The sequence below is a fragment of the Cyprinus carpio genome, chromosome B18 (assembly GCF_018340385.1).
Source record: "Cyprinus carpio isolate SPL01 chromosome B18, ASM1834038v1, whole genome shotgun sequence".
Classification (NCBI taxonomy): domain Eukaryota; kingdom Metazoa; phylum Chordata; class Actinopteri; order Cypriniformes; family Cyprinidae; genus Cyprinus; species Cyprinus carpio.
Genome location: NC_056614.1, coordinates 19271670 through 19298341, shown reverse-complemented (window position 1 = coordinate 19298341; position 26672 = coordinate 19271670). Strand labels below are relative to the sequence as shown.

At 36.5% G+C, this 26672-nt stretch overlaps 1 protein-coding gene across 3 annotated transcripts; it reads left to right on the top strand.

Moving 5' to 3' along the window:
• Positions 1–1108: 1108 nt before the first annotated feature.
• Positions 1109–25995, top strand: LOC109051783 (early endosome antigen 1-like). Of its 3 annotated transcripts, none has more exons than XM_042744225.1 (30): positions 1109–1280; positions 3698–3772; positions 4577–4689; positions 4864–4918; positions 5078–5149; positions 5296–5329; positions 5654–5758; positions 6377–6498; positions 6633–6788; positions 8102–8116; positions 8632–8748; positions 10313–10651; positions 11397–11546; positions 11797–11916; positions 12253–12456; positions 12548–12748; positions 13575–13688; positions 13804–13959; positions 14133–14272; positions 14830–15160; positions 15342–15443; positions 16364–16558; positions 17041–17223; positions 17304–17489; positions 17782–17913; positions 20720–20905; positions 21073–21311; positions 21387–21507; positions 21633–21731; positions 22965–25995. In XM_042744225.1, the coding sequence occupies exons 1-30, from the start codon at positions 1257–1259 to the stop codon at positions 23085–23087; spliced, it is 4209 nt and encodes a 1402-aa protein (XP_042600159.1). In that variant the 5' UTR covers positions 1109–1256; the 3' UTR covers positions 23088–25995. The 3 variants fall into 3 exon arrangements, with proteins under 3 accessions (XP_042600159.1, XP_042600160.1, XP_042600161.1); XM_042744227.1 differs by lacking the exon at positions 1109–1280 and adding an exon at positions 1560–1630; XM_042744226.1 differs by lacking the exon at positions 8102–8116.
• The last annotated feature ends 677 nt before the right edge of the window (positions 25996–26672 follow it).

Below are 26672 nucleotides of genomic sequence, written 5' to 3'. Positions count from 1 at the left end.
TATGTAAAAGATTACGGTGTCAAAATTTCCCCTATGTGATCTAACAGAAATGACAAAAATGTGTTTTGCCTGTCTTCGGAAAATCAGAAACAGCCTGACAACTTTTAAACTAAATAAACTCATCTCTGTGTTAAAGTTGGAATGATTTCTGTAAATGGTGCTGATTGTAGTTACGAGTGGAATGAAATCTCAGCTCCCTGAGGTAACTACCAGATGGATGCGTTGTTAAATGTGATTTATGATCACTTTTCGGTATGTAATGATGAATGGTAAACATGTTTGAAAGAGGGATTCGGCAGCACATGATAACCTATAATCAGAAAACATCCTTAAAAACGTTTCTTGGAAAGTCATGTTGCAAGTCCTCTCCTGGAGGCATATGGTTTACAAGTATGAGTTTATTATGAGGCTGCAAAAACATGCAAGTACGTTTGTCTTCTATTCAAAAGCCACAGCCCATTTTATTTTATTTAATTTTTTCAAATGTAAACATCTTTATCCTTAGTATAAATCTGCTAATTTTTCGATTTGGGAACCCCTATCAAAATGCATCAACAGAGCTGCTTACTTTTTGTATACATCAGTATACAAAAATATATAAATATATAAATAAAATCGAATCAGACGTCCAATATTCTCAAACAACTTGTATACCGGTTTAACTATTTCTGCACTTAAATGCTTTAAAAAAAAATGTTGTTATATTATGTCCTTCGAAATGCTTCATGGGATGCGTAGTTCATGGCTTAATACCTTACATCGGGTACTCCGGTTTTCAAATATATGTTTGCTTTAAAATAATATTTGTAATGTTCTAAACAATTTTTGAGCTGGATTGCTTTGTTTATCATATTAAACATTTAATATATATTTTTTTTTTTAAATCTTGAGTGAAAAAAATAAATAAATGTGAAAATACTTCCGGAATCAAAGCCACTGAAAAAGTGGGCGGTCACTGTTGGGCAACATTCCGACAAGTCCCGCCTTTGACCTAATCTCTCTTTCTAATGATTGGTGGACGCTCCTTACAGACAGCCTACGATTGGGCACCTTAGAAGCCCTTCATGCAAGCCGTCCAATCATGGCAAACAATGATTCGGTGAAGGGCGGGACTTATCGGAAAACGGGTGGGCTTGTACAGAAGCAGCAGTGTGTGTCTGCAGGTGTCAACAACAAAATATTAAAACACACTCTTATTATATCACAAAACTTTTACTCTTTGATTTTTCCTAGTTCTAGCCAGAGAAAGGACCAAAATGTTAAGAAGAATATTACAGATGGTGAGTGAAATCCTCACAGACACTCATTCAGTAGCATGTGATTTGTAGCTCGTCGGGCCTGACACTGAATGATGGCCTTGCGCAAGATTGATGAATAATGACTTTTCGCTTGTGGTTTCTTGAGGACAGTCTCACATCGCGAGTGAAGAAGATCTGTTTTGTTCTTGAGGAACAGTAAAGATCCTGATAATGTCATTGTTGACACGGACACCGAGCTGTTAGCTTGTTAGCGGGCTACATAGCGTTGCACAATTACTTATTAATAAGTCGTTTTATGATTAACAACAAGCAACGACAAGGTGGCAGCTTCGTTAATTTTGTCCAAAAGATGTGTTCTGTTGAAATAGCTGGTATGTATTTTGTAGAGATCTGTGATTCACACTAGATGATGTCTCTATTAATTGAAATGTCTGATGTGTCCGAACCTCTTGCTCTTGCCTTTTTAAAGCAGCAGCTGACAGACCAAGAATCCATCATTTCTGCTTTGATCTTAATGATTGTCAGTTGTCATGCATGAGAGATGATGTGCTGTTATGTCCATTCAGCAGTTGATTGAATCAATGAATGTTTATCTTCTTGTTCTACCATAACAAGAAAAACGTGTTCAACTATGTCATGTAACATTAGCTAAAAGATTTACAATAGTTTTTTGGTCCAGCACCAGGCAATGTAACATTTTGTGCAATCCAGCATGGTAATATAACTGTTATTTATTTATTTATTTGGACAGATGATAAAAATAAAAGCATGTGCTGTGGTGTGTGTATACACTACAGTGTTTTAATGTTTTTGAAAAAGGTCTCTTATGCTGCATTTATTTGATTAAAAAAATACAGAAATATTATTAGAATTTTAAATAACTTTTCTATTCAGTAATTTTTAGATGTTATTTATTCTTGTGATGTCAGAGCTGAATTTTGGTGCTCAAGAAAAAAAACAAATATTATTATCACCAATGTTGTTATCAGTTGTGCTGCTTAATATTTTCTGGAAACAGTATTTTTTTTTTTAAGTATCAATGTCTTTGCCAGTTTTGATCAATTTAATGCAGCCTTGCAATCCTGAAAGTATTAACAAACTTACATAGTGTATTTTATTTTTATTTCAACAAATATATATATTTTAAACACTGTATTTTATCATATAAGTATTTATACATCTGAGATCTTAGTATATTTGCTGCACTGCCTTTATTTCAAAGTTAGTTAACTTTAAATCAGCATAAAACAGTATTTGTTCTTTAATAAAGTTTAAAAAAAAAAAAAAAAAAAACTATTACAATAACGAGAATTGGGGGATAAAATGTTACTAATTATTATCCTGAAAATAATAAAACAACTGAAACCCAAAATTCCAAGGTTCTTAAAGGGATACTCCACCCCAAAATGAAAGTTTGTCATTAATCACTTACCCCCATGTCGTTCCAAACCCGTAAAAGCTCTGTTCATCTTCAGATGGAGTATTCGCGAGTTCATACCTTTTCTGGACCTTGACACTGTTATTTACTTGGCAGTCTATGGGACAGTCACAGGCCTCCCGGTTTTCATCCAAAATATCTTAAATTGTATTCAGAAGACGAATGGAGCTTTTACGGGTTTGGAACAACATTGGGGTAAGTGATTAATGACAAAATTTTCATTTTGGGGTGGAGTATCCCTTTAATAGTAGGTTATATCAAAATAAAATTATGCTAAATAAATGTTCTTTTTCCTTTTTGTTTTGAGGTGTGATGTGAATATTTATTTATTTATTTATTTAGTCAGGTTTTCATGAGATTCACGGTCACCCAACTCCTGTCTTTAATACAGAGTCAGTCTTCCTGCTTATTTAACATGCTGCTTTTTTGCATAGGGAAGGCTGCACATTTGGACATAGAACCTTTTTTATTATAGAAGAATGATTTTTTGAATCAGGCCAATGTTATGTTTTGAGGTGTCAAAGTTATTCTCTTTCCCAAGTGACAGGGAAGCTGAGAGCGAGATCTAATAGTGATTAAAGAGCCGTTTCCAACCACTGTGACATCTTGTGATCTGACAGTAGACACACATGAAATGTCAAGGGCATATCAATGTTAGAAAACAGTATTGTTTGACATCATACCGCTTTCGTTGCCAAGACTGAGGGAAACGCTAAACGCCTCTCTTGCCGAGTATTTTGTTTCAGCCCGATGCATGTCCTCATATGAATGACAGCAGTGCCGAGCACATCCCAAGAAGCGAACAAAGCGATCTTTGCTTTTGCACCTTGTGAATGACATGCAGTGAGCAGGCCAAATCAGCATTCAGTATTGATCGGCTTCCTAGATACCTGATCAGTTGAGCCAGAACTGAATAGTGTGATGTAATGAGATGAATTCTATCACAGCTGACATCTGACTCAAATTCTTCCTTTCTCTGTCTGTATCTTTGTGGAAATAGACTCCTGGGAAAGGAGGCTCCCAGAGTTCGGAGTCTGAGCAGCCGTCTGCTGATATGAATAATGAGTCCTCAGAGGTAAGCCGAATTTAATGTATAGCCCTACCATATTACTGTCTGAATGCCTCATTGCCTTAAAGTCTTTCTCTTTCATTTGCTGAAATGATATCAGTGTGTTTTATTCAAGGCTTTTTTAGGGATTGGTCACCCAGAAATGAAAGTTACTCACTCGTTTTTTTTTCTAAAACTGTAGATTTGCTATTAAAATTAGAAGTTTATCATAATGTTCATGCTGTTCTTTTTCCATAAAATGAAAGTGAATGGTGACCAGTTGCCATCAAGCTTTAGGAATGACAAAAAACACCATAAAATGTAAATGTTCATTTTTGGGTGAAGTATCCATTAAGATATTTTTGGTATTTTATTCCCCATTTTTGGTCACCATTTACTTTCTTTGGGACCGTTCACAAAGAAAGCATTTTTCCCCTCATTTTTCTATATAAACATGCTAGGCCAACATATATTCCAGTGTCTTGCACATGATTCAACTTTCTAAAAATGAGGCACACAAAGTATTTCAACTTAAAAAAAAAAAAAAAAAAAAAAAAAAAAACAGGTTTCTTCCATTTTAAAATGCATTGTTGAGAATGTCTCCTTAATATAGTAAAGAGTAGCATGAACATCTCCTTTTGTGTTCATCGGAAGAACTCAGTTTGGAATAAAATGAGGGTGAATAAATAATCAAAGGATATTAATTTTTGGATGAACTCTCCCTTTAACTCTCTTTTTAGTAACTGATGTACGATGATGTTAAGTTACGTGTTCTTTGCTGTTTCGTAACTTCACCTGATTTCATTGTGGTGTTAATTTGTTTGTCAACAGGGCTTCATTTGTCCCCAGTGTATGAAGTCACATAACTCTGCTGAGGAGCTCTTCAAACATTATGAGGTGTTCCATGAGCCAGGAGACCAGCCGTCCCCCTTCAGCCCTGACAGGTGGGCTTCTGTAATATTAAACCCTTCTTGCTCCCTTTCCTGTCAGAGAAACTCGGTCACTCAGCCAGATAATCTAGCAATATATTTATTCTTAAAGGGAACTATACTAAAATCGTCAGATTGTTAGTCATTAATATGAAATATATATAATAAAGTCTTGTGTTTTTCTTGTTAAGAGGATCTAGCCCTTCTTCGACAGGAAGTCCAAGATTTACAAGCTTCATTGAAGGTATTCTGCCTTTGACTCCCACCCTTCTTTTATCTTATCAGCTTTAGTATGAGTGAACTGTGCATTACACATAGCACCATTACTCAATAATGTCATTTCCACTGAATATGTGTATTGGGTTTAAAATTGATGATGTGTAATTTTGGTGTGTGTTTTCAGGAGGAACGCTGGTTTTCTGAGGAATTGAAAAAAGAATTAGACAAAGTACAAGGACAACTAGCAACTAACAAAGTAAATCCTTTGAAATGCTTGGTTGTTCAAAAACAGAGATCAAAGATAAATAAAGAAAAGTTTACGTTTTTCATGATGTCTGTTGATTACTGAAGGAATGTTTGCGGTGTTCTCTAATTGAATTGTGGGATGTGTATTGATTTTAGGGCCCGCAGAGTGATGGTACTAGTGAAAAATCAGGTTAGTTGAGTAGTGTTAATTTCATTCTTTAAAAGAATGTACTGGGTTCAATACAAGTTAAGCTCAATCAATAGATCAGTGGCATTACTGTACATTGACTGTCAAATTAGCACAGGATATTGCAGTTTTTAAATGTATATATAGTGTAACAAACTTTTAATTTCTTTAAAAAAAAATGAAGGGATATATCAAAATTGTTTTATAGTGCAAATGCTGTCAACAGAGTGTATCTTGTATTGAATCTTGTACATAGGTTTAAATGTTTTGTTATAAAGCATAATCGTTCATTTTGTGATTTTGCAGTCAGTATTTTTTTCTTCTCAGAGCTCGAGATGAGACTTAATGAATCTGAGACAGAGAAATTCAACATCAAACAGATGAAAGACTTGTTTGAACAGAAAGCTGCTCAGCTTGCAACTGAGATAGTTGGTAAGTTTTGCAGGAAAGTTCTCGCATTTTATATTTATGCAATCTTTAGAGTGTTAAAATGTTTGTTTCTATACTTAAAGGTGCTGTATGTAGGATTGACACTGAGTGGTTGAACTAGGTATTGCAGTCCAAATTTAAAATATTAGAGAGGGTTTTTTCACCTGGCCCCTCCTCCCCAGACTTGACACACGCAGGTTGCCAGATTGACGACACCAACAGGAACAAGCGCACTTGACAATTAATGAAATGAAATACGCAGTATTTTCCAGCAACTGGCAACCTGGGATGTCGAAATGCAATTGGGTAAACTGGCAGTGGGCGGGTTTCACAAACCAAAACAGAAAGCGACATTCCGGCCCTGAACGCACATTTTCAAAGGAGAATAACTGAGTGTAGCATTGTTTTTCAGATAAACAAGTATGTTAACTTAACATGTTTCTTAAATATCTGCAAACATATTATGGTATTTTTTATGTTTTAGTAGAGTCAAAAACTTACATACAGCACCTTTAACATTATATAAAAAAAAGGATCTGATTAAGGCCAGTTCTAAAATAAAATGAAAAATAAAATAAAATAAAAAAGAAGCTTTAAATGAGCATGTGTTTCATATCCCAGATATCAAATCTCGTTATGATGAGGAGAAAAGCATGAGAGAAGCGTTGGAGCAAAGGCTGGCCAATCTAAACCAAGATCTGCAGAAAGAGAAACAGGAGAAGGAGAAACTGGCGGCAGAGCTGGTAATGTCCCATTTATTGTCTCATGATAATCAGTTTGCATGCATCCTCTCATCTGCTGCTGCCCATACCTCATCAACCTCTTACCCCATCAATCTCTCCCGGCTTAATCCTGTCTGTCCCTGGCTCTCCTCCAGCTCCAGAGGCCTGGAGTGGAAGATGTGGAGGTGTTGAAGAAAGAGCTGGTGCAGGTGCAGACGCTCATGGACAACATGACCCGTGAGAGGGAGGAGGAGTCTGAGCGCCTCAAGAGCCGATACGAGCAGCTGCAGGCCAACTTCACTACCTCAGAGGTGAGCTCAAACCTGCTGTGACCTTGTCTGCACTGTATAACTAACATAAGGACAGAGTTACCATGATGCTTTGATTTATAAACAGTCGATCACTGATGTTTATTCGGAAAATGTAAGTATTGATAGAAGCGGACAAATATGGAGACTCATGCCAGAATCAATAGCTCGTGAAGGCAGAGATACTGAAAGGTCATTTTGAGACAGCGACAAGCAGCTGACCTTTGAATGGGTGCAACAGTGACGTCATTTTGCCCACTAAAGTAATCCGAGATTATGAACGACTGCGAATGGCTGGATGGTGATTCACCCAAAAACTGTGAAGCCATTAAAACTTGCAAGCTATTTCGTACTGTAAGTTCCAATCGTAATGTCGTATCCAAACGCGTTTGCTAAACATTTAAGGGTCACACCGACTGTCCTCTCTAACAGATTCCTGAGGTTAACCATTAACTCACTGGCAGGCCTCCCACCTCGGAGTGTTTCCTATAAACATGCCTGTAATCGCCTGCACTTCTGACCTAAAAATTGCTTTTCATTATATAAGGTCCCACAAACACAGAATACTTCTGGTTCATAGATCATTACAAACAGGTCACTTGTGTGTACTTTTTTCAGATATTTTAGTTTGACTTTAGTTGGTGTACCTAATACAAAGGCTGCCATCTAGTGACAGTATATGGAAATGTTAAAGTTGCTGACATCATTCTTTAGAATATGCCTCCATAGATCCATTAGATTATAGTGTGTCTGTTTTAGGCCCTATTTAGCTGTCTAGTTAAGCAATAACATGCAACCTAATAACTGAGTTGTTCCTCATTTTCTTTCGATACTTTTTAGCACTAAATAAAATAGTCACACTACTTTATAACTGAATTTTTAGCAGTCATTACTCCAGTTTACAGTGTGACATGATCCTTCAGAAATAATCCTGATATGCTGTTTACAATGTAACAAAGCTAAAATCTTTACTATTATTTTTAATCAATTTAATGTGTCCTTACGTTAAAAAAAGTATTAATTTCTTAAAAACCAAAAATATATTACTGACCCTAGACTTTTGAGCAATGTGTATTTAGTGTTTTTATCATTAGAAGCATGCCTAAAAGTGCCTTCTAAATAGGCAGCTCAGCAGGGTTTGAAAAAACAGCCAGTGTTTTGCCCTAAAGTCAAACCCTAACCTGTAGACGCTGTGTGTTGGCACCTCTGTCTCTGTACTGTGTGTCCTGTCTCACCTCACTGGTCTGTTGTTTGTGTGTCCTTTTCCCTCTTGCACCCTTCACTTAACTCTGCATCTGCTTTGCTTGCTCTTGGAGATTCGTAAACTGGAGGTAACAGTTTCTCCTCTTGAATGCCTCAGTGTCAGTTGTTTTTCATAATTCTGCCTGAATGCCCTTTTTATCTTTCGAAATTGACTAAGTTAGATGTTGTGCAACATTGAAGTAGTCTTTCCTAATGTCTGTGTTTTATGTTCTTCATGTCATCAGCTTTAGAATTTTTACCACCATAATGTTCTTTTCATTTTCATGCAATGAAAAATGTAGTATGCAATGAAATGATCCTTTTCTTGCTCTCTTGTTTTGCCATGTGCAAAAATATCCTACAGAGAAGGCATATTAAAATTAATGTGGAGATAAATGACATGGTGAAGGATGAAAGTATAGTCACAGTCTTTAAAGTCTTTTAAAGTCCTAGGTCAGTTCCAGACCAACACATTTTCTGTGCCCACAAAACTGCAGAACATTTTCACAGAATTTGAAAGACCATCCAGGGCTAAAAATTACGGGCTATACTTTGACTAGACTTGTTTGCTTTGGCGATCTCACATTTGCATGCTTGTTTGTAGACAACGATTGCTCAGTTGAAGGCAGAACTGGAAAAGGGTCCTCAGGAGGCAGCGGTCTACACCCAACAAATCCACCAATTACAGAGCAGCCTCAACAACTACCAGCAGCAGTCCCAGGTAACTCTCACGTGTACAAACAGATGGAGATATGTTGTGTCTAGAGTTACTGAACCACCCTAAGCAACAAGGCATGTGATGTATGCTCACAGCAGATCCAGTTGTATATTTTAATGGCCTACTTTACAGCTTCACAGAACACACCCCAGTGCCAGCTATGTTAAGACCCACTTCCAAATATAAGTTTACTGTACCACCGTTTACAAGCGTCACCAGCTGGCTTTCAGGAAATGGCCCAACACATTTCATAGGAAGCTTCTCGGGCTGCGGGCCCCGTGTGTCCAGTCCAAAGTCACCCCATTGACCTGTCAGCACACCGTGTGTTTTGATTGGCCATTAAAGAGTGCTGACAGACACATCACAGATGCTGTGTAATTAAAGCAGCAGGGAGTGATTCGTCTCGTGCCTGTTGTGGCGGTCAGAGCTATACAGCCACAGGTAATGACCCACAACTCTCTAGTCCATTGTTCAAGTTGTCAGGACCGGATTAGGAGATCAGACTCCAAAGGCGGGCTGGCTTCTGAAAAATGTGGAGCATGGTACTGATGGGAAGTGAAATAGGAGCGATTAAGGGGTCGTTAATAGAACCATCCCTGTGAAGTGTCCTGCGGGATAAATATAAATGATAATTTCAAGTTCAAAAGGAAGATGCATCCAAGGACAGGAATAAGAAAGAGGGCAAACTAAAACTTGACATTGATCTCGACTAGCTTATGCTATTGTTCATTGATAATTCCTATCGATTCATAATAAAAAAATTTTGTTGTTGTTAATTTATACAACTAAAATGTTAAAAATATATTAGTGTATGTAGACATTATTATTAATCTAGTAAAAGTGTCTATTATTAATGTTGTAAAAGTGTTGTTCATTATTAGTTCATGATATTTATATTTTTATGCATTTTAGCAGCTTTACATATTTATGTCTATATTTATTATGTATTCATTATACTCATTGCATTTTTTTTCTCTCTCTATAAATATACAAGCAGACATTTTTAATGTTAAATTATATAACATTTATTTTTAATAATTAAGACATTTTGCAGTCCACTTGCTAGTTACATCAAGTAGGTTTTGGTTGAGAACCAGTGCTCTAAAATACTTGAGGCAGGGTGACTAGAAAAAAAAAGTCATACAGCATTAGATCAGCTTGAGTTAATGCTGACATTTTCAGTTTTGGGGGAACTTTCCATTTAAGACTCTTTCATACACTTAAAGGACCAAACAGAAAATGGGCCAATGTAAGAAGACACTGTTAACAGCAACACATGACCAAATGCGATCTTATCTACCTTTTCCTTTTTAATAGCTGTCACAGGCAAAGGTCACAACACAATTGCCCTGCCCTGCCCTGCCCTCATAAGAGAGATCCCTAAGCTATCCCAGAATTCCCAGATATTTGTCAGCATGCCACAACACTGTTATTTGGCCTCTTATTGGATATTGGTGCTCTGTACAGTGTGCATAGGCTGGTCTGAAGAATGCATTATAATTAATTGTTATAATAAACAGTAAGTTTTGTATGAGTGAGTTGATCTAATTATTCTGCCATTCCTCAGCTTTTGTCAGCGAAGTTATCTCGTAAGGAGAAGGAGAGTCAGGAGCTCGAGGAGCATCTGGGTCAGGAGCAAGCCTCTAAGAAGAGTCTTCAGGCTAGTCTGCACCAGAAAGACCTGGAGATCCAGGAGAGCCAAGCCCGGGTGTCATCGGGAGAGGCAGCTCTGAGTCGGGCCCAGGCTGAATTGACCGAACGTGGGGAGGAGGCTGGACGACTAAGACGGGAACTCAGTGAGCTGGAGAAGAACCACCAGGAGTTGAAGGCAGAGAGGAAGCAACTTCAACAGCAGAGAGAAGATAAAGAAAACCAGGGCCTGCAGCAGCAAAGTGAGATCAGCCAAGTTAGTAAATAACTGGACAATATTATAACAACCATCCATCCAGTTAGAAGCAGGATTAATTCCAGCCATCTTTTAGTTCAGAATCAAATTCATAAAGTGAGAATCAGAATAAAATCTGACCATCCTTTAGTTCAGAATCCAATTCTTCAGGTTAGAATCCAAATTTAATCTGACCATCCTTTACTTCATAATCAATTTCATCACATTAGAATCAGAATCAAATCTCACCATCCTTTAGTTCAGAATCAAATTGATCAGGTTAGAATCAGAATCAAATCTGACCATCCTTTACTTCATATTCAATTTCAAGTTAGAATCAGAATCAAATCTGTCTATCCTTTAGCTCAGACTCAGAATCACATTCATCAAGTTAGCATCAAAATCAAATCTATCCATCCTTTAGTTCAGAATCAATTTTATCAAGTTATAATCAGAATCAAAACTGACCATCCTTTAGTTCAGAATCAAATCCATGCACCCCTTTGTTCAAAATCAAATTCATTCAATTAGAATCAGAATCAAATCCAAACATCCTGTAGTTCAGAATCAGAATTTATCTGTTTAGAGTCAATCAAACCCATCAATCCATTCATCCATGCTATTCTGTCTTTTTATTTGCAATAATAATTAAATTAATCCAGAATCAAAATTTTATCAAATCCACTCATCCTGAATCAAACCCATTGATCCATCACACATTTGTACTTGTACTGTAATCAGGCTCTCATACTTCCATCCTCTCTAGCTGCACGCGAAGCTGCTGGAAACCGAGCGTCAGTTGGGGGAGCTGCAGGGCCGACTGAAAGAGCAGAGACAGCTGTCAGGAGACAAACTCAAAGATCGGGAGCAGCAGGTGGCAGACCTGCAGCTTAAACTCTCCCGCTCGGAGGAACAGGTAAAAACAAAAAAAAACCCAGCTGATTAGTACAAATTTTTATAGCAATGCACATACAAGCTGGAAGACTTGGACCACGTGAATGCAGTACAGAACACAGAGTAATTACTTCGGTAGTCAGTATATTAATTGATAATGTGTTTACATGCAATACCCAGACCAAATAATTATTATCATGGTGGGCTTGAGTGTCTTGTTTTCACTTTCAACCACTGCACTTGGCTGTGCTTCTCTGTGATTATGTGTGTAGTTGAAGGAGAGCTCTACCAAGTGTACTGACCTGCAGCATCAGCTGGACAAATCCAAACAGCAGCACCAAGAACTACAAACACTTCAACAGAGCACTAATGGCAAACTTAGAGAAGCACAGGTAAACATAACTGTCACATCTCTTTAAGAGTTTCATCAGTGGATGTTCCTATAAAAAGCAACATTTGCTTTACCATGCAGAAAAACAGTCATATTACAAAAATATGATTACAATATAAAGTAACTGTTTTCTATTTTATAAAATTGGATTTATTCCTGTGATGGCAAAGCTGTATTTTCAGCACCCATTACTCCAGAATGGACTTCAGAAATCATTCTAATATGCTGATTTGGTTTTCAAGAATCTTTTTGTAATATTTTCAATGTTTAAAACCATTGTGCTGCTTAATGTTTTTGTGAAAACCGTGACACATACATGTTCCTTTGATCTATGCAGAATGACCTGGAGCAGGTGTTGCGTCAGATCGGGGACAAGGACCAGAAGATCCAGAATCTTGAAGCTCTGCTGCAGAAGAGCAAGGACAGCGTGAGCCAGCTGGAGGCAGAGAGAGAGGATCTGTGTGCTAAGATCCAGGCCGGTGAAGGAGAGGCAGCTGTGCTGAACCAACTAAAAGAGAAAAATCATTCACTACAGGAACAGGTACTGGACACTGCACTAGTGTGACTGCACAATCCAACACTTTGAACAGGGCAGATGCTCATTCCAGTTTTCCACTCATTTTTTAATTCAGATAACGCAGCTTACTGACAAGCTCAAGAACCAGTCTGAAAGCCACAAACAGGCTCAGGACAACCTTCACGAGCAGGTGCAGGAGCAGAAGACCCACCTGCGCTCAGCGCAAGACCGCTGCCAGAGCCTAGAGACCACCGTCTCTGAGTTTACCACACAGCTCACAGAGAGCAAAGAGAAGATTGCCCAGCTAGACACACAGGTACATGTGCTGTGATTGTTCATAATTATTTCAAATAATAATTAATGCAATCATGAAAACTGTGTCCCTTTCTGTCCAGTTGTTATTGCTTACTAAAACAAAAACAATTAAGAATAGTTTTAATTTTGTAATAAAGCCGAAATTAAATTATCTTAATAATAGATGAAAAACCTAATATATATAATACTAATACTAAAACTAATAACAACGACAATGACAAAAGCACAGACCAAAATGACTAAAACTTTTAACAAAAATAAAACGGAAATTGAAAATATAGAATTAAAAGACTCTTCAAAATATTAATAAATAATGTAATAGTATATTAGTGCTGTCAAATTGATTAATCGCATCCAAAATAAAAGTCTACAAATATTTACTTTTAGATATACTCATTTTTATTTATGATTTAGATTAAACATAAATATAAATATATATTACAGATACATATATTTCTGAAATTTATATATAAATATAATATATGTATAAATGCATGTATTTGTGTGTATTTATATATAAATATAAATACACATCACACACACATATAAAATGTAAACACAAACTTTTATGTTGGATGTGATTAATCAATTTTACAGCACTATAGTATAAACATGACAATAAAAATAATATTAAAAAAAAAAAATTAATCTCATTCTAAACCAGCTAACTCAGTGACATTATAGTACTTTTAAATTGTATTTATTCCAGCCTAATGATTTATAGATGTGTTAAAATATTATTAAACTTTATTAATATTTAATTAGTCACCAAATTAAGTATTAGAATAATACCAGTAAAGTTTATATATTACTTTTTTGTCTTTTAGCTAAAAGCCAAGACTGAGATGCTGTTGTCTGCTGAAGCAGCAAAAAATGCCCAGAGAGCCGACTTGGAGAACCACCTAGAGACTGCCCAGAATGCATTGCAAGATAAACAGCAAGTATGTACCATTGCTTTGACACCATTTGAACCTAGTGTATTTATATCAGTCCAATACAAGAATGTAATTTTGTCCATAGATGTTGTTTTATTTTGTTTTGTGTGTGTTTTTGCAGGAGTTGAGTAAAGTGCAGGCTCAGCTGGAGGAGCAGGGCCGCAGACTGCAGGAGAAGCAGGAGCAGTGCTCTCAGCTGGAGACCAGTCTGAAGGACAGCAGAGACAAACTGCTGACTGCAGAGCAGAGGATAGAGACACTGGAGACCCAGACGAAGGTCAGCCTCACTGCAGCACATTTCTGCTTCGTCATCGTGACTTCATTTTGAAAATGTTACAGGCCTGTTGTGATTGTTACAGATATCAAACGACTATATTGATAAGTTGAATTGTATTATTCATTGAAATTTCTGTAATCTGATGTTTTTCTGTGTGTTTTTGTGTCATATAGAAAGTAGAGGTAGAGTTAACTGAACTCCGCTCTGGAAGGGAACAGGCTCAGAAGGAGCAGCTAACGCTGAAGAAGCAGATCGGTGAGCTGGAGATGAAGACAAAGGAGCTGAACCGTCTTTTAGACTCTGAGAAACAAGGGTAGGTACCTCATATGGGAAAATGCACAATGTTGAAGACAGAAATATTTTAATGAGCAGTTTTCTTTCCAGTCTTGACTTATTTCTTTGATCTGTTTTTAAGTAAAATACATCTTATGATTCATTTCTCTGAAGAAAAAGATTGTAGATATTATATGTGTGTATGCTTAATTTTAGGAGTATACTAATATAACAGTTTAATGTCAGTATTTTTATTTTTTTTAATAAATGGATACTTTTTATGCAGGATGCATTAAATTGATCAAAAGTGACAGTAAAGACACAATACAAAAAAATCTGTTTAACTAAACGCTTTTCTTTTGATTCATCGAAGGATCCGGAAAAAATGATGTTTTTCACAAAAATAATGAGCAGCACAAGCTGTTTTCAACACTGATAATAAAAATAAATGTTTCTTGATCACCAAATAAGCATATTAAAGTGATGAGTTTGGAGACTTTCAAAAACATTAATAATGTAATCAACCCTACACTTCGAAACTAATGAGTATAGATCACAGGCGTGACTTGTCAGTCTTTCCTTTCCTTTCTGTCTCAGAGCTGCCACCCAGCAAGAGGAGTTGAAGAAGAAAATGTCAGCCCTCTCCCAAACAAAACAAAAGCTGGAGAAAGCAGAGCAGGAGCGTGTAACCCTGGAGGCCAGCCTGGATAAACTGTCTCAGGAGGGTCAGAAGCGGCAAGGAGAGCTGGACAAGAAAGCTCAGGGTCTGAGTGCAGATCTTAAGAAAGCTCAGGAGGAGAAGGAAGCTCTGACTAAAGAAATGGCAACAGTGAAAGAGGCTTTGAGCAAAGCTTCTAAAGCTCTCAAAGAGAGCCAGACTCAACTGGAGGCAGAGAAGAAGAGCAGGAAGTCCACTTTGGAGGAGAAGGTGAGAAGTTTGGCCCCAAAACATATTTGGATACTTGTGTGTGTACAAAAAAAAAAAATCATACTACAACATAAAATTTATAAAATCATTTGCTATTTATTTAAAAGTAGTACAGTACAAACACTTTTTCATGCAAACCTTTTCACAGAAATTTAAATATCAAGCTTTCTCCAATTTGTAGGAGAAGTTTTATCAGAAAGCACAGCAAGAACTTCAGAAAAACACAGAGACCACTTCTAAAGAGCTCAGCCATGTCAAAGGTCAGCTGGAGAAATCAATAGAGGTAAGATTGTGCATTATAACTCCATTTATATTTCAAGAAAGCATTGATTATGACTAGGGTTGGGTATTGTTTGAATTTTATCGATTCCGATTCTTAACGATTCCTACAGTATTTCGATTCCAATAAGATAAAAAAAAAATCCAGTATTAAAAAAAAATAAGTCAAACATTTAGATGTCAAACATAAAGACAAGTAAAAAGTCAGTAATAAAATAGGAACAAACAAATGAATTAACAATAGCATAAATAAAACTGAACCAAATTTCAGGAACAGAAACTGTAATTAAAAGTATAAAAACACTGCATAGTTTTCTTTTCATTAATAAAATATTAATTAATTAAAGTTATTAAATATATTCAATCAAGATCAGTGAATGATTTCCTTTTGTTGCTTGATTAACAATTTACGTTAATGACAGGCAGCGCATTTATTAGAGCGGACACAGATCTAAAAATACTGTACATGTGCATTTTCTTTCTCATCTGTTTATGTTCACTTAAGACAAAAATGGCTGTGTATGATGAAATACTGACGTAGTTTCCTCATGCTGGTCGATAAATATGAAGGAAGTCAGTTCTGGCCCGGAACAACCTTTTCTGCAGTGGAAATGCACGGAACGGTTCGAGAACGGACACAAACCGGGAACCCACACCAAGACCACTGTTCTGTGCTTGCACTTTGTGTGTGCTGCATGCTAACAGGGCACAAGTTCTTTCCGTTCCTGCACTTAAATCATTTTAACTCACATTAAAATGTGAACGCAGGAATCCTTAAGCAGAATCTAAATTCATGCGTCATATCGAATACCCAGTTCTTGGAAATTTGGAACCGGTTTTCGATGCCCAACCCTAATTTTGACCTTTTATATAATCTCCTGTTAGGGGAATCTTGATATTTTGCAATTATGTTGAATCTTTTAGGCAGAAAAGGGGCTTCAATCTCAGCTGACTGCACTGAACACTCAACTGAAACAGTCTCAAGATACACTGAAAGAGAAAGAAAATAGTGTACAGCAGCTACAGGAAGAGCTGAAGACCACACAGGGATCCTTAAGCCAGGAAGTGAAGAAATTTAAGGCGCAAGTGTCTGAGCTGCAGACTTCCCTCACTAAAAAGGCATGTAGAGTTTCCTTGCACACTTATGTGTCATAAAATGCACTTAAATGTATACCCAGATTGACTGATTTATTTTCTGTTTTTAAAGGGATAGTCTACCCCAAAATGAACATTCTGTCATTATTTGCTCTCCCTCATGTTGTTTCAAACCTGTATGATTTTCTTTGTTCTGTGAAACATAACAGAAGATAATTTTAAAGAATGTTCTTTCCGAATACCCGATTCGGGCACATCCCTAGTTGATAAGCAAACAGTTTTGGTTCCGACTTGTTTATTCCAATGTTTATATATATAAAATACATATGGACATACTTCAAAATACATTAAAATTCAATCAAAACAAAAAATCTTCAAAATATCTTCTTTTGTGTTCTACAGAAGAAAGTCATACAGATTTGGAAGGAGGATAAGGATGAGTCCCTGCCATGTTGTTGGACTTTATGACTGAATTTTATGCGTGAATCAATTGAATTGTGTTTCAGACTGAAGAGGAGGCAAAGCTGAAGGAGCAGGTGACGACATTGTCTAAAGATCTCAACTCTGAGAAGAATCGCTGTGCAGAGCTGCAGAAGACCAGTGACAGCACCAAAGAAAGTCTCACCACGCTTCAGTCTGATTACTACGGCAAAGAGTCTGAGCTCTCTGCTGTACGCCAGGACCTCAAGGTCTGTTTTATAAAGTACGAGACATCTTAATAAATGACTCTGTGCAGTATCTGATTATTATCTTATTATCTGTCATGTAGGTGTGTGAGGAGAAGCTGGTTCTAGCTCAGGAGGAGCTGGTGGTCAACAGAAACCAGCTTAGTGCTCACGAAACCCAGATCCAGGAGCTAAAGACGGCCCGCACGGAGCTGGACAAAGACCTCAGCAAGAGAGATGAGAAGATCAAACAACAGGTGGAGGCTCTACAGAAGCTCCAGAAACAACAGGTAACAAAATATGCTGCAGATTTTTGAGATATCACCATTGTGCCCTCAAGCAAGTCTTTGAACCACAGATTTTCCTGTTGTGTGAAGGTTACGGAAGCAAATGCCACCAGGCTCGATTGTGGCTATAAATAAAGAGTCTGTTCCAGACACAGTGAGACTACAATACAACCTTCTGTTGTGACCAGGAATTGCTATAACTTTAATTTGCTTACCAACAAAGACATGGAAAATGTTATTTCAGAATATTTATGGAAATAACGAGTTGTTCAGCTGACTGTGGCTTTTGTTTCAGGAACAAACTGAGGAGCAGCTGAAGAAGGAGAAGGCTCGATGCGAGGAGCTCATAGAGTGCCAGAGCGCTCTGGAAAAGGACAAAAACAAACTATCTGCTGATCTTAAAGCTCTGGCCGAGAAGAATGAGAAGGTCAGTCTGATCACCTCTGACCCCAAATCATTCTTATGAATCATACCAGCCTTAACCCTCTGGTGCTCATTTCAAAATGTTCTGTTTTTAATTTTCAAAAACCACAGCTTCATTGGAATGGTACAAAACGTGGTGACTTTTATGGCATTTGGAATGTGAACACACAAAAAAATTTAGGGCATAAGCCGGCTAAGTGGTCATAAAATTTTTTTTGTCAAACTCAAAAATTACCGACCATAGGAAATGAATGGGAAATCGACAACAACAAAAAAAGTCAGAGAATTTTTGTTTACAATCTACAAATCTGCCACAATGCAGAAAAAAGTACACAGCAATGATGGGGTGAAACTCTAAAACATCAAGAGTTCAAAACCAACACATCCACTCACACACACAATCATACACACACACATAAACACACACCTATGAACTGGTGTGACTGTAACACAGCAAATATGTAAAATAAAAGCAATAAGGGATTACAGCAAGGAAGGGATTACACTCTAAAACATCAAGAGTGCAAAACAGACACATCCACTCACACACACACACACACATACACAATTATACACACTCAAATGAATTGATATGGCTATAACCATATAGCCAAAACGAGTCAGAAAACTCAAATAAGAGGTTGAAATAAGATCAGACCCAGAGGGATTAAGCTCTGATAAAACAATTCTGTTCATTTTTGTTACATTTTAATAGAATTTTAATGTTTTGTGTAATAAAATGCTTTCTCTGTGTTCAGGTTTGACTGTAGTAATAATAATTCAAAAACTGACGCTTCAAATCAACATTTATAAAAAAAATAATAATAATAATAAAAAAAAAAATTAAACCTTTACAAAAAGTTGTATTTAAGAATGTCTAAATATATATCCAAACCCACAACTTAATAAAAATAAGTATTTATGTCTAAAAACAATTAGAGAATTTATAGGCCTTTTATATAGAGCTATATAGGAATCTAGTGGCTAAACCATAGAATTGCAGATGTTTTTCTTATTTTACTCCCACCAGATGGCACTAATTTGGCTTCAAAAAAATTGATTTTAAAGGCATTGACTCTATTTTAACATGAAATACTGCATTAATTGAAAAGTAGTAAAAAAATATATATATTTTAATTTTTAAAATTATTTTCAATGGGAAGAAATTTATCATAATTATTGCATAAATATTAATTTGTAGCATGAAATGACCTCAAAATACAAAATCAAAAAGAAGAAATATTATTGAACAAAAATATGTTACATTGACTTTACTAGGGGGAGGAAAAAAAAAAAAGTAAAATTTTCGGTGTCCGGTCACGTTTTACCTTGAAGACCGCAAGTGTGACTCCCAAATAAGGAGCACCAGAGGGTTAAAATCTGTTACTTAAAGGTACACTATATGTTGTTTCACTGTGAAATATCTGCCATTATTAATTAATTGCTATTTTTCCCACAAAATGTTAGTACTTTGAATGAATCCTACCAATGTCCTAAAAACAGCTGCTTTATTCAAAGTAGAGTCACCCCATGATAGGGACCCCCATGATGAGACTTATTATTAATACTTTTTAATGTCCAGCCAAAGTACTATTTTACTAACCTATTTTTATACATTTTCAGTTACTCAAAGTAGTTATGACTAGGGTTGGGAACCTGAGAACCGGTTCTTATTCAGAACCGGTTCTGTGTTTTGAAAAGAACCAGAACCGTAAGCAATTTCCAAGTTTCGGCTCCGAAAACGGTTCTGGTGCGACACGTGACCAAGCGCTGTGACCAGCCTTGCGCTGGTGTTCTGACAATTCGGCGTTTCCTGTAAAGGATGTCACAAACCAAATAACAGAAACGCTGCCCTGCCTCTTTAATTACGAGCACATTTTCTAATAACGCGCACTCCACAGACGTGCGCGCAGCGTTGTGTCTTTAACTGCCGAACACGTTTCCCACAACTGTACACGCACTCGCGCCTTTGATAACTGTGCACGTCGTTTTGTCTGACTGTACATGTACCGGCAGCGCACAGCACCTGCTGCCACTAAATTACATTATATTTCCCCATATTGTCATTAATATACATACTGACGTCAGCTTGGACCACTAAATAAATAGACTGTTATTGTTATGTAAGTATGAGGGTTAGATTTTTTCCGGAATTGTAAAACCGGAACTGTTAGGCGGAACCGGAACCGGAAAATTTCTAAAGATTTCCAACCCAATATTTTTGTAATGGCATCTTGTAACTGAAACATTTTGCTTTCATATGAGACTCTACACTACTGTTCTAAAGTTCGGAGTCCAAGGCCCCATTTATTTGTGTAACATTGTGAAATAGTATTACAATTTACAGTTTTTCATTAAGGTTTATATATATATATATATATATATATATATATATATATATATATATATATATATATATATATAATTTTTTATTTTTTTTTTCTTTAAATCCAAGTTATTCCTCCTCCTTTTCAGCAGCCATTACTCCAGTCCCGTTAGGGTCACATGATCCTTCAGAAATCAATCTGAAATGCAGATTTGGTTCTCAAGAAACATTTCATATGATCAATGTTAAAAATGTGCTGCTTAATATTAATGTGGAAACTCTGATACTGAACAAAAAACGTGTTGTACCTTTAAATGGCATGTCATTGTTTTTTCATTCTCCACCACCTTAAGTATTTTGATGACTTTTGGATTCCTATGAATTGTGTAGCATAGTTTGATGATCTGGGCTTATATCCATAGTGTTACATGTTAACATCCAACTATGTTTATAACTGACAGAATTGTCTATGTGTCTCCTGCAGGAGCTGAAGGAGCTCCAGGCAGCGAAGCAACTGTTGATCCAACAGAAGGTGGAGCTGCAGGGGAAGGTGGAGACAGCTCAAGCATCTCTGGAGCAGGAACAGAGAGAGCATCAGAAGACCAAAGACTCCATCAAACAAAAACAGCAGCAGCTCAAAGCTGAGACGGACAAACTACAACAGCAACTGGTACTTATAATGCAAACTTCATTGATTTGATTATTAATTATTACTGTAATATTATTACTATTATTAGTATTAATCATTAGCAAGTAACCTGTATTGCAGACTTATATACTGTAGCAAAAATGCTTTCTAAATTTTCCACAGAAAAGCGATATTATCTTCTTTCTCAGGCATCAGAAGTGAAGGCTAAAGAGGAGGTGGAGAAGCAGAGGGAAGAGGCAGAGGTGAAGATGTCTGTGCAGGTGGCGGCACTGAATGAGAACGTGGCGACGCTGAAGCGAGAGTGGCAGAGCAGCCAGAGACGAGTGGGTGAGCTGGAGAAACAGACGGACGAGCTGAGAGGGGAGATCGCGGTGTTGGAGGCCACTGTCCAGAACAATCAGGATGAGAGGCGTGCACTGCTGGAGAGGTTTGACTGCTCTAGATACTTTTCCGGCATAAATACATAGAGAAAAAGTGATCTTTCAATCTGATCCTTTTCCAGGTGTGTCCAGGGTGAGGGTGAGATCGAGAAGCTTCAGACTAAGTTAGTGGAGATGCGCAGGAAGTTGGATGACACTACAGCCGCCATGCAGGAGCTTGGCCGGGAGAATCAGTCCTTACAGGTCAGACTGACGCCAACCTTAGACTGAAATCACTGACCTTACAATTCAGATTTGGTGTTGTTTTGCATCTTTAGTTAAGGAAACTTCAGTTTTTAGTCAAATGTGGCTTTTTTTTCCTGGTCCAGATAAAACAGTCGCAGTCTCTCACGCGAAAGTGGGCAGAGGATCACGAGGTGCAGAACTGTATGGCTTGTGGGAAAGGCTTCTCTGTCACTGTCAGAAAGGTCTGCATTAAGCATACACACACGCACTCACATTCTTATTTGATGAAGCAGCCGCTCGAATGGATCAAAGTATGAGATCAATACAATGTTAATGAGCAACCTATTGATCCGCGCTCCTGCGTTCAAAGGACTGTGATCACATGACATGGTGCATCAAAGCACGTTCCACCAACAAAAGCTTCTGTTTGATGTTCTCAGGAAGTCATTGGCAATTAATCATTTTAACATCCACATCAGGCTCTGTCATGTTTAAATTAGCCAAAAAAAAAACAAGGATTCTCGGTGTAACATTGTCAAGTTATATATATATATTTTTTGAAGTAATTTTCATTTTAATTATCTGATATTAATTTTTAAAAAAAAAAAATCTGTATTTTAGTGTATGCCTTTTTACAATTAATGCATTTAATTAATATTTTTTATTATTTATTCACATAAATGGCTGACCTGCAGGATGGAAGGCACACTACAAATAATACTTCATGATAATAATAATAATAATAATAATAATAATAATAATAATAATAATAATAATAATAATAAAAATAATAATAATAATAATATAATTATTATACAACAACAGCAAAAATAATAATTATTATTTTATTATTAATAATAATTATTTATTTAAATAAATGCCTAACCTGCATTTGTTATTATTGTTGTTGTTATTGTTTAATAATTATACCAATATTATTATTTATATATTATATTATTATTACTATTACCAATAATGCTTCCTGATAATAATAATAATAATATAATTTTATACAATAATAATAATTATATCATTATTATTATCATTGAAAATATTTATTTATTTATATTGAATATATTTATTTAAATAAAGGCTTAACCTGCAAGGCAGGTGATGAGCTACAAGTATGATATAAGATATAATAAAAAAAACAATATTTGTAGTGTGCTGCCCATCCTGCCTAGTCATTTATGTGAGGCATTTTTAGCTACATTTTTAGCTACATTGTAAACAAAAAACAAGATGTATTAATAAGGTTTCCAAAATGTACATCAAATGTTACACCATAGTTTGAGCCAGAAATATCTGAATAACCAGAATTTCTCCAAATGAACCAAATGGAAGTGTGAATCAAATCAGTGCCAGTACCCAGCCCTAAAAATCCCAGCATCTAACTTTGTCCATTTTTGATCAGTGTCGCATTAACCTACCCACCTGACCCGAATCATGACCCTTGTGTCTCTCTTTTCCCCCAGCACCACTGTCGACACTGCGGCAACATCTTCTGTGCAGAGTGCTCTGCCCGAAATGCCATGATCCCCTCCTCCAAGAAGGCTGTACGAGTGTGTGACAGTTGCTTTGAGGAGCTCCAGGGCTGATCTCCCTCCCTCTTAACCCCGTCCCCTGCAGCCCTCTGCACCCCGCTCGCCCTGACCTCTCCCCAGGAAACATGAGTAACCAGGAGAGGCCAGCCGAGGGCGGACGCAGAAGCTGCAGGGACCACTGAGGAACATCATGTCACGGTGGTCACTCGATGCTGCCAATCAGATAGAGGGAACACTAAATTAACCCGGCCAGAACGGCTGTCCTCATCTGTACAGTGCCTTTGCCACTTATCGGGCCACTTTCAGACCCAGAGGAATCAAAAGGGAGAAACCGCTTAAGCAGATGTATAATTTGTAATATAAAAACCAGTTCCTTACAGAAGTCTTGTGCTAAAGTACAGCAGCTTTGGCACTCAGGATTAAGTTTACATTGATATCGTCTTGTAAAAGGTTTAAGTGTAAGAGACGTGGGTCGGAGCGAATCGGAGTAGAACCAAAGCTGTTCGCAGGGTCCTTATTTGATATATCTCATTTGTAAGTAAATGTACAGGCAAAAGAGGCACATGTGAATAATTCAGATATAACTGTCACTCTATGGAGACTGTATCATTGTTCATTTAATGTGGGCATGTTAGCAAGGTATGTGGGTGTAACATACATGCTTGCTTTGCTGCTCTTATGTCTGTTGAAATGAAACACTTGATGTTTGTTTTCCATTCATAATCTCACCAGTAGGAGTTGGTGGTTCTTTTAAAGATTTACGCACACAAATATGTCTTTTTTTGTTTTGTTTTATCAATTTGTACATGTTGGATGTACGTGCCCTGCTTTTAAGCAATAACTGTGCATTGGGTGTGATTGTTTGTGTGATAGTATATTGAAAATGAATGACAGACCGCTGATTGTGTTTAAAATATCAGCTGCTACATTTCTCTTCAACTTGTGCGGTTTCTCTCATTCATGGCATCTGTGCAATTGAGCAAATGCATCGCCGCGAGCCAACACTTTAGACTAAAAGGGGTAGTTCACCTAAAATTTTTAACACCTACAAATTTTAATTGTCACTATTTATTCACCCTCGTGTCATTCCAAACCTGTATGACAAGACTTTCTTCTGCAGAATATAAAAGTAGATATTTTGAAGGATGTTGAGAACAAAACAATGACTTCCGTTTTTTGTCCTTTTTTGTCCATACAATGAAAGTCAACGGGAACTGAAACTCTTTAGTAAACATTTCTCAAAATATTGTTTCTTTTTTTCTTCTTCTTTGTTTGTGTTGCAGAACACAAAAGAAGATATTTTAAAGAAAGATGATAACCAAACGAAAGTCAATGGCAACCGAAGCGCTTTATTTACCGACATCAAAATATCTTATGTCTTGTTACTGTTTTAGTTATCAACATACTTCAAAATATCTTATCTTGTTTTCCTTGTTTTTTTTTTTACAGAACACAAAATACATTTTGAAGAATGTTGATAAACAAACAAACAAAAGTGTCAGAACTGTCGAAGTCAAATGGAACCCAAACTCTTTATTTACTGACGTTCTTCAAAATATTTTATATGCCTTGTTTTCTTTGTGGATTACAAAAGGAAGATATTTTGAAGAATGTTGAAGATCAAGCAGTTTCATGTTTCAATTGACTTCCATTTTATTTTTGTCCAAATGGTGAATGTCAGTGGTGTCCAAAAGAGATAGTTTTGGACCCCATTGACTTCCATTATATAGACAAAAAAAAAAAAAAGACATTTTTCAAAATATCTCCCCATCATAGATGTTTGAAATGAAATGAGGGTGTGTAAATGACAGAATTTAAATCTTTTGGCGAACTATTCCCTTATAAGAAGCTAAAAGTGTGGCGAGCCTCATTGTAAGCGCTTAGCGTAGAACTAAATGTGAGCGAGTGCACTGCAACTAACTGCTGTAAAGTATGCTTCACTGTATGTGGTTCATGCAAAAGCCACGTTCTGATGTTTTCGCTCTGCTTAATAGATTGTACGCGGCTTGCAGCATCGATGGCACTGTTTGCTGACAGTGTGATTCTGAAGTATTGATTACTTCCTGTTTGTGTCTCTAGATGGATTCAGGAACATAATGCATAGTGATTTCATATGTATCCCAGGATGAATCAAAAGTGTCTCAGGATGTTTTGCGCTCATCACCAGCTCAGTCATGTGATGTGAAAATTGTATAGTATATGAATAACAGCCCTTTAACTTGATTTTGGATGAAATGTGTGCTGCAGTCAAAAACAGTGTGATAGAAGCCGCTCAGTGCCATAAACTGGTCAAAACCCTCCATCTACATCACTTCCTGTTTTCTCTAACCATTAACAATGCTGTAATTATTAGCAAAGTGTTTGAAGAAAAACAGGTTGTGCAGCTTGCAAATAAAGCAAATTTTTTGACCGCGTATGCAAAGTGCATCACTTGTAGGTTTTTGGAGCAGCACTACTCACTAACAGTATCTGTTATATGGTTGTCATGCATTATTATTATGGATTGATTCATATTTTGTGATGTGCTGAACAGCAGGGTGTTCACATTCATGTTGTGGTAATGTGTTTGTGTGCCTTATATCAAGGTTTGTTTCTGTCACATTTGTACATTTTTGAATGCAAGACACGTCTTAACAGGCAAAACCCATCATATACATGTTCATTTGTTTAGCAGGGTCCTACATATTTGGTATTGTGATTTGTGATGAAAAAAATCAATCAGAATATACTAAATGAGTTTAAAAAACGAAAAGTGTAAAATATCACATACTGAAGGTGATTTCAGGTTAATTGGTTCGTTTGCCTGAAGGTCCTGATCCAAATGAAGAACAGATGAATTTCTTCACCACCCAAGATTTTTATTTTTTTTTGTTGAGGAAAAAAAAAAGTGTTCAATGGTATCATGTTTTCTAATTTTTCATCATGTTTAAAAGTAAATAATAAACTAGCTGTTTCTATTTTCTTTCAGTGTCTCGCAGTGTTATTTAGTATTATTTTGTATACTACTGTAACATTTATTAAGGTTTTGAATTGGTTTTTATTTTTAATATGATCAGGTATATTTGTTTATTTTTTGGTAGTCATTTTTTTTAAACATGCATACATTTTTTATCTATTATTTATTTTATTTCAGCTTCATTTTCAAATTACCAAAAACTCTTATTAGTTTTACTGATGTCTGTTTATACTTTTAAATGAAATACTATATTCATTATATATAAAAACTTAATATTTTATTTTTCATGGTCAAACAAGTGAATTATTCACAAAACAATGTTATGTTATGCATAACATTATTTTAAAGGGGTCATATGCTGCTGCTAAAAAGAACATTATTTTGTGTATTTGGTGTAATGAAATGTGTTTATGCGGTTTAAGGTTAAAAAACATCATTTTCCACATACTGTACATTATTGTTTCTCCTCTATCCCCCTCTAGCCTATTTCCACAAGTCTCATCTCTCTAAAAAGTGAGGTGTGCTGTGATTGGCCAGCTATCCAGCGCATTGTGATTGGCCGAATGCCTTAAGCCTGTGACGGAAATGCTAGGCCTCTTAACATATTGGGAGCCCTTTATAAGTTTATAAACGTGATATAAACATGATTTCTAGTTGTGTTTTCTTTTTGAAGGCAAAAACAA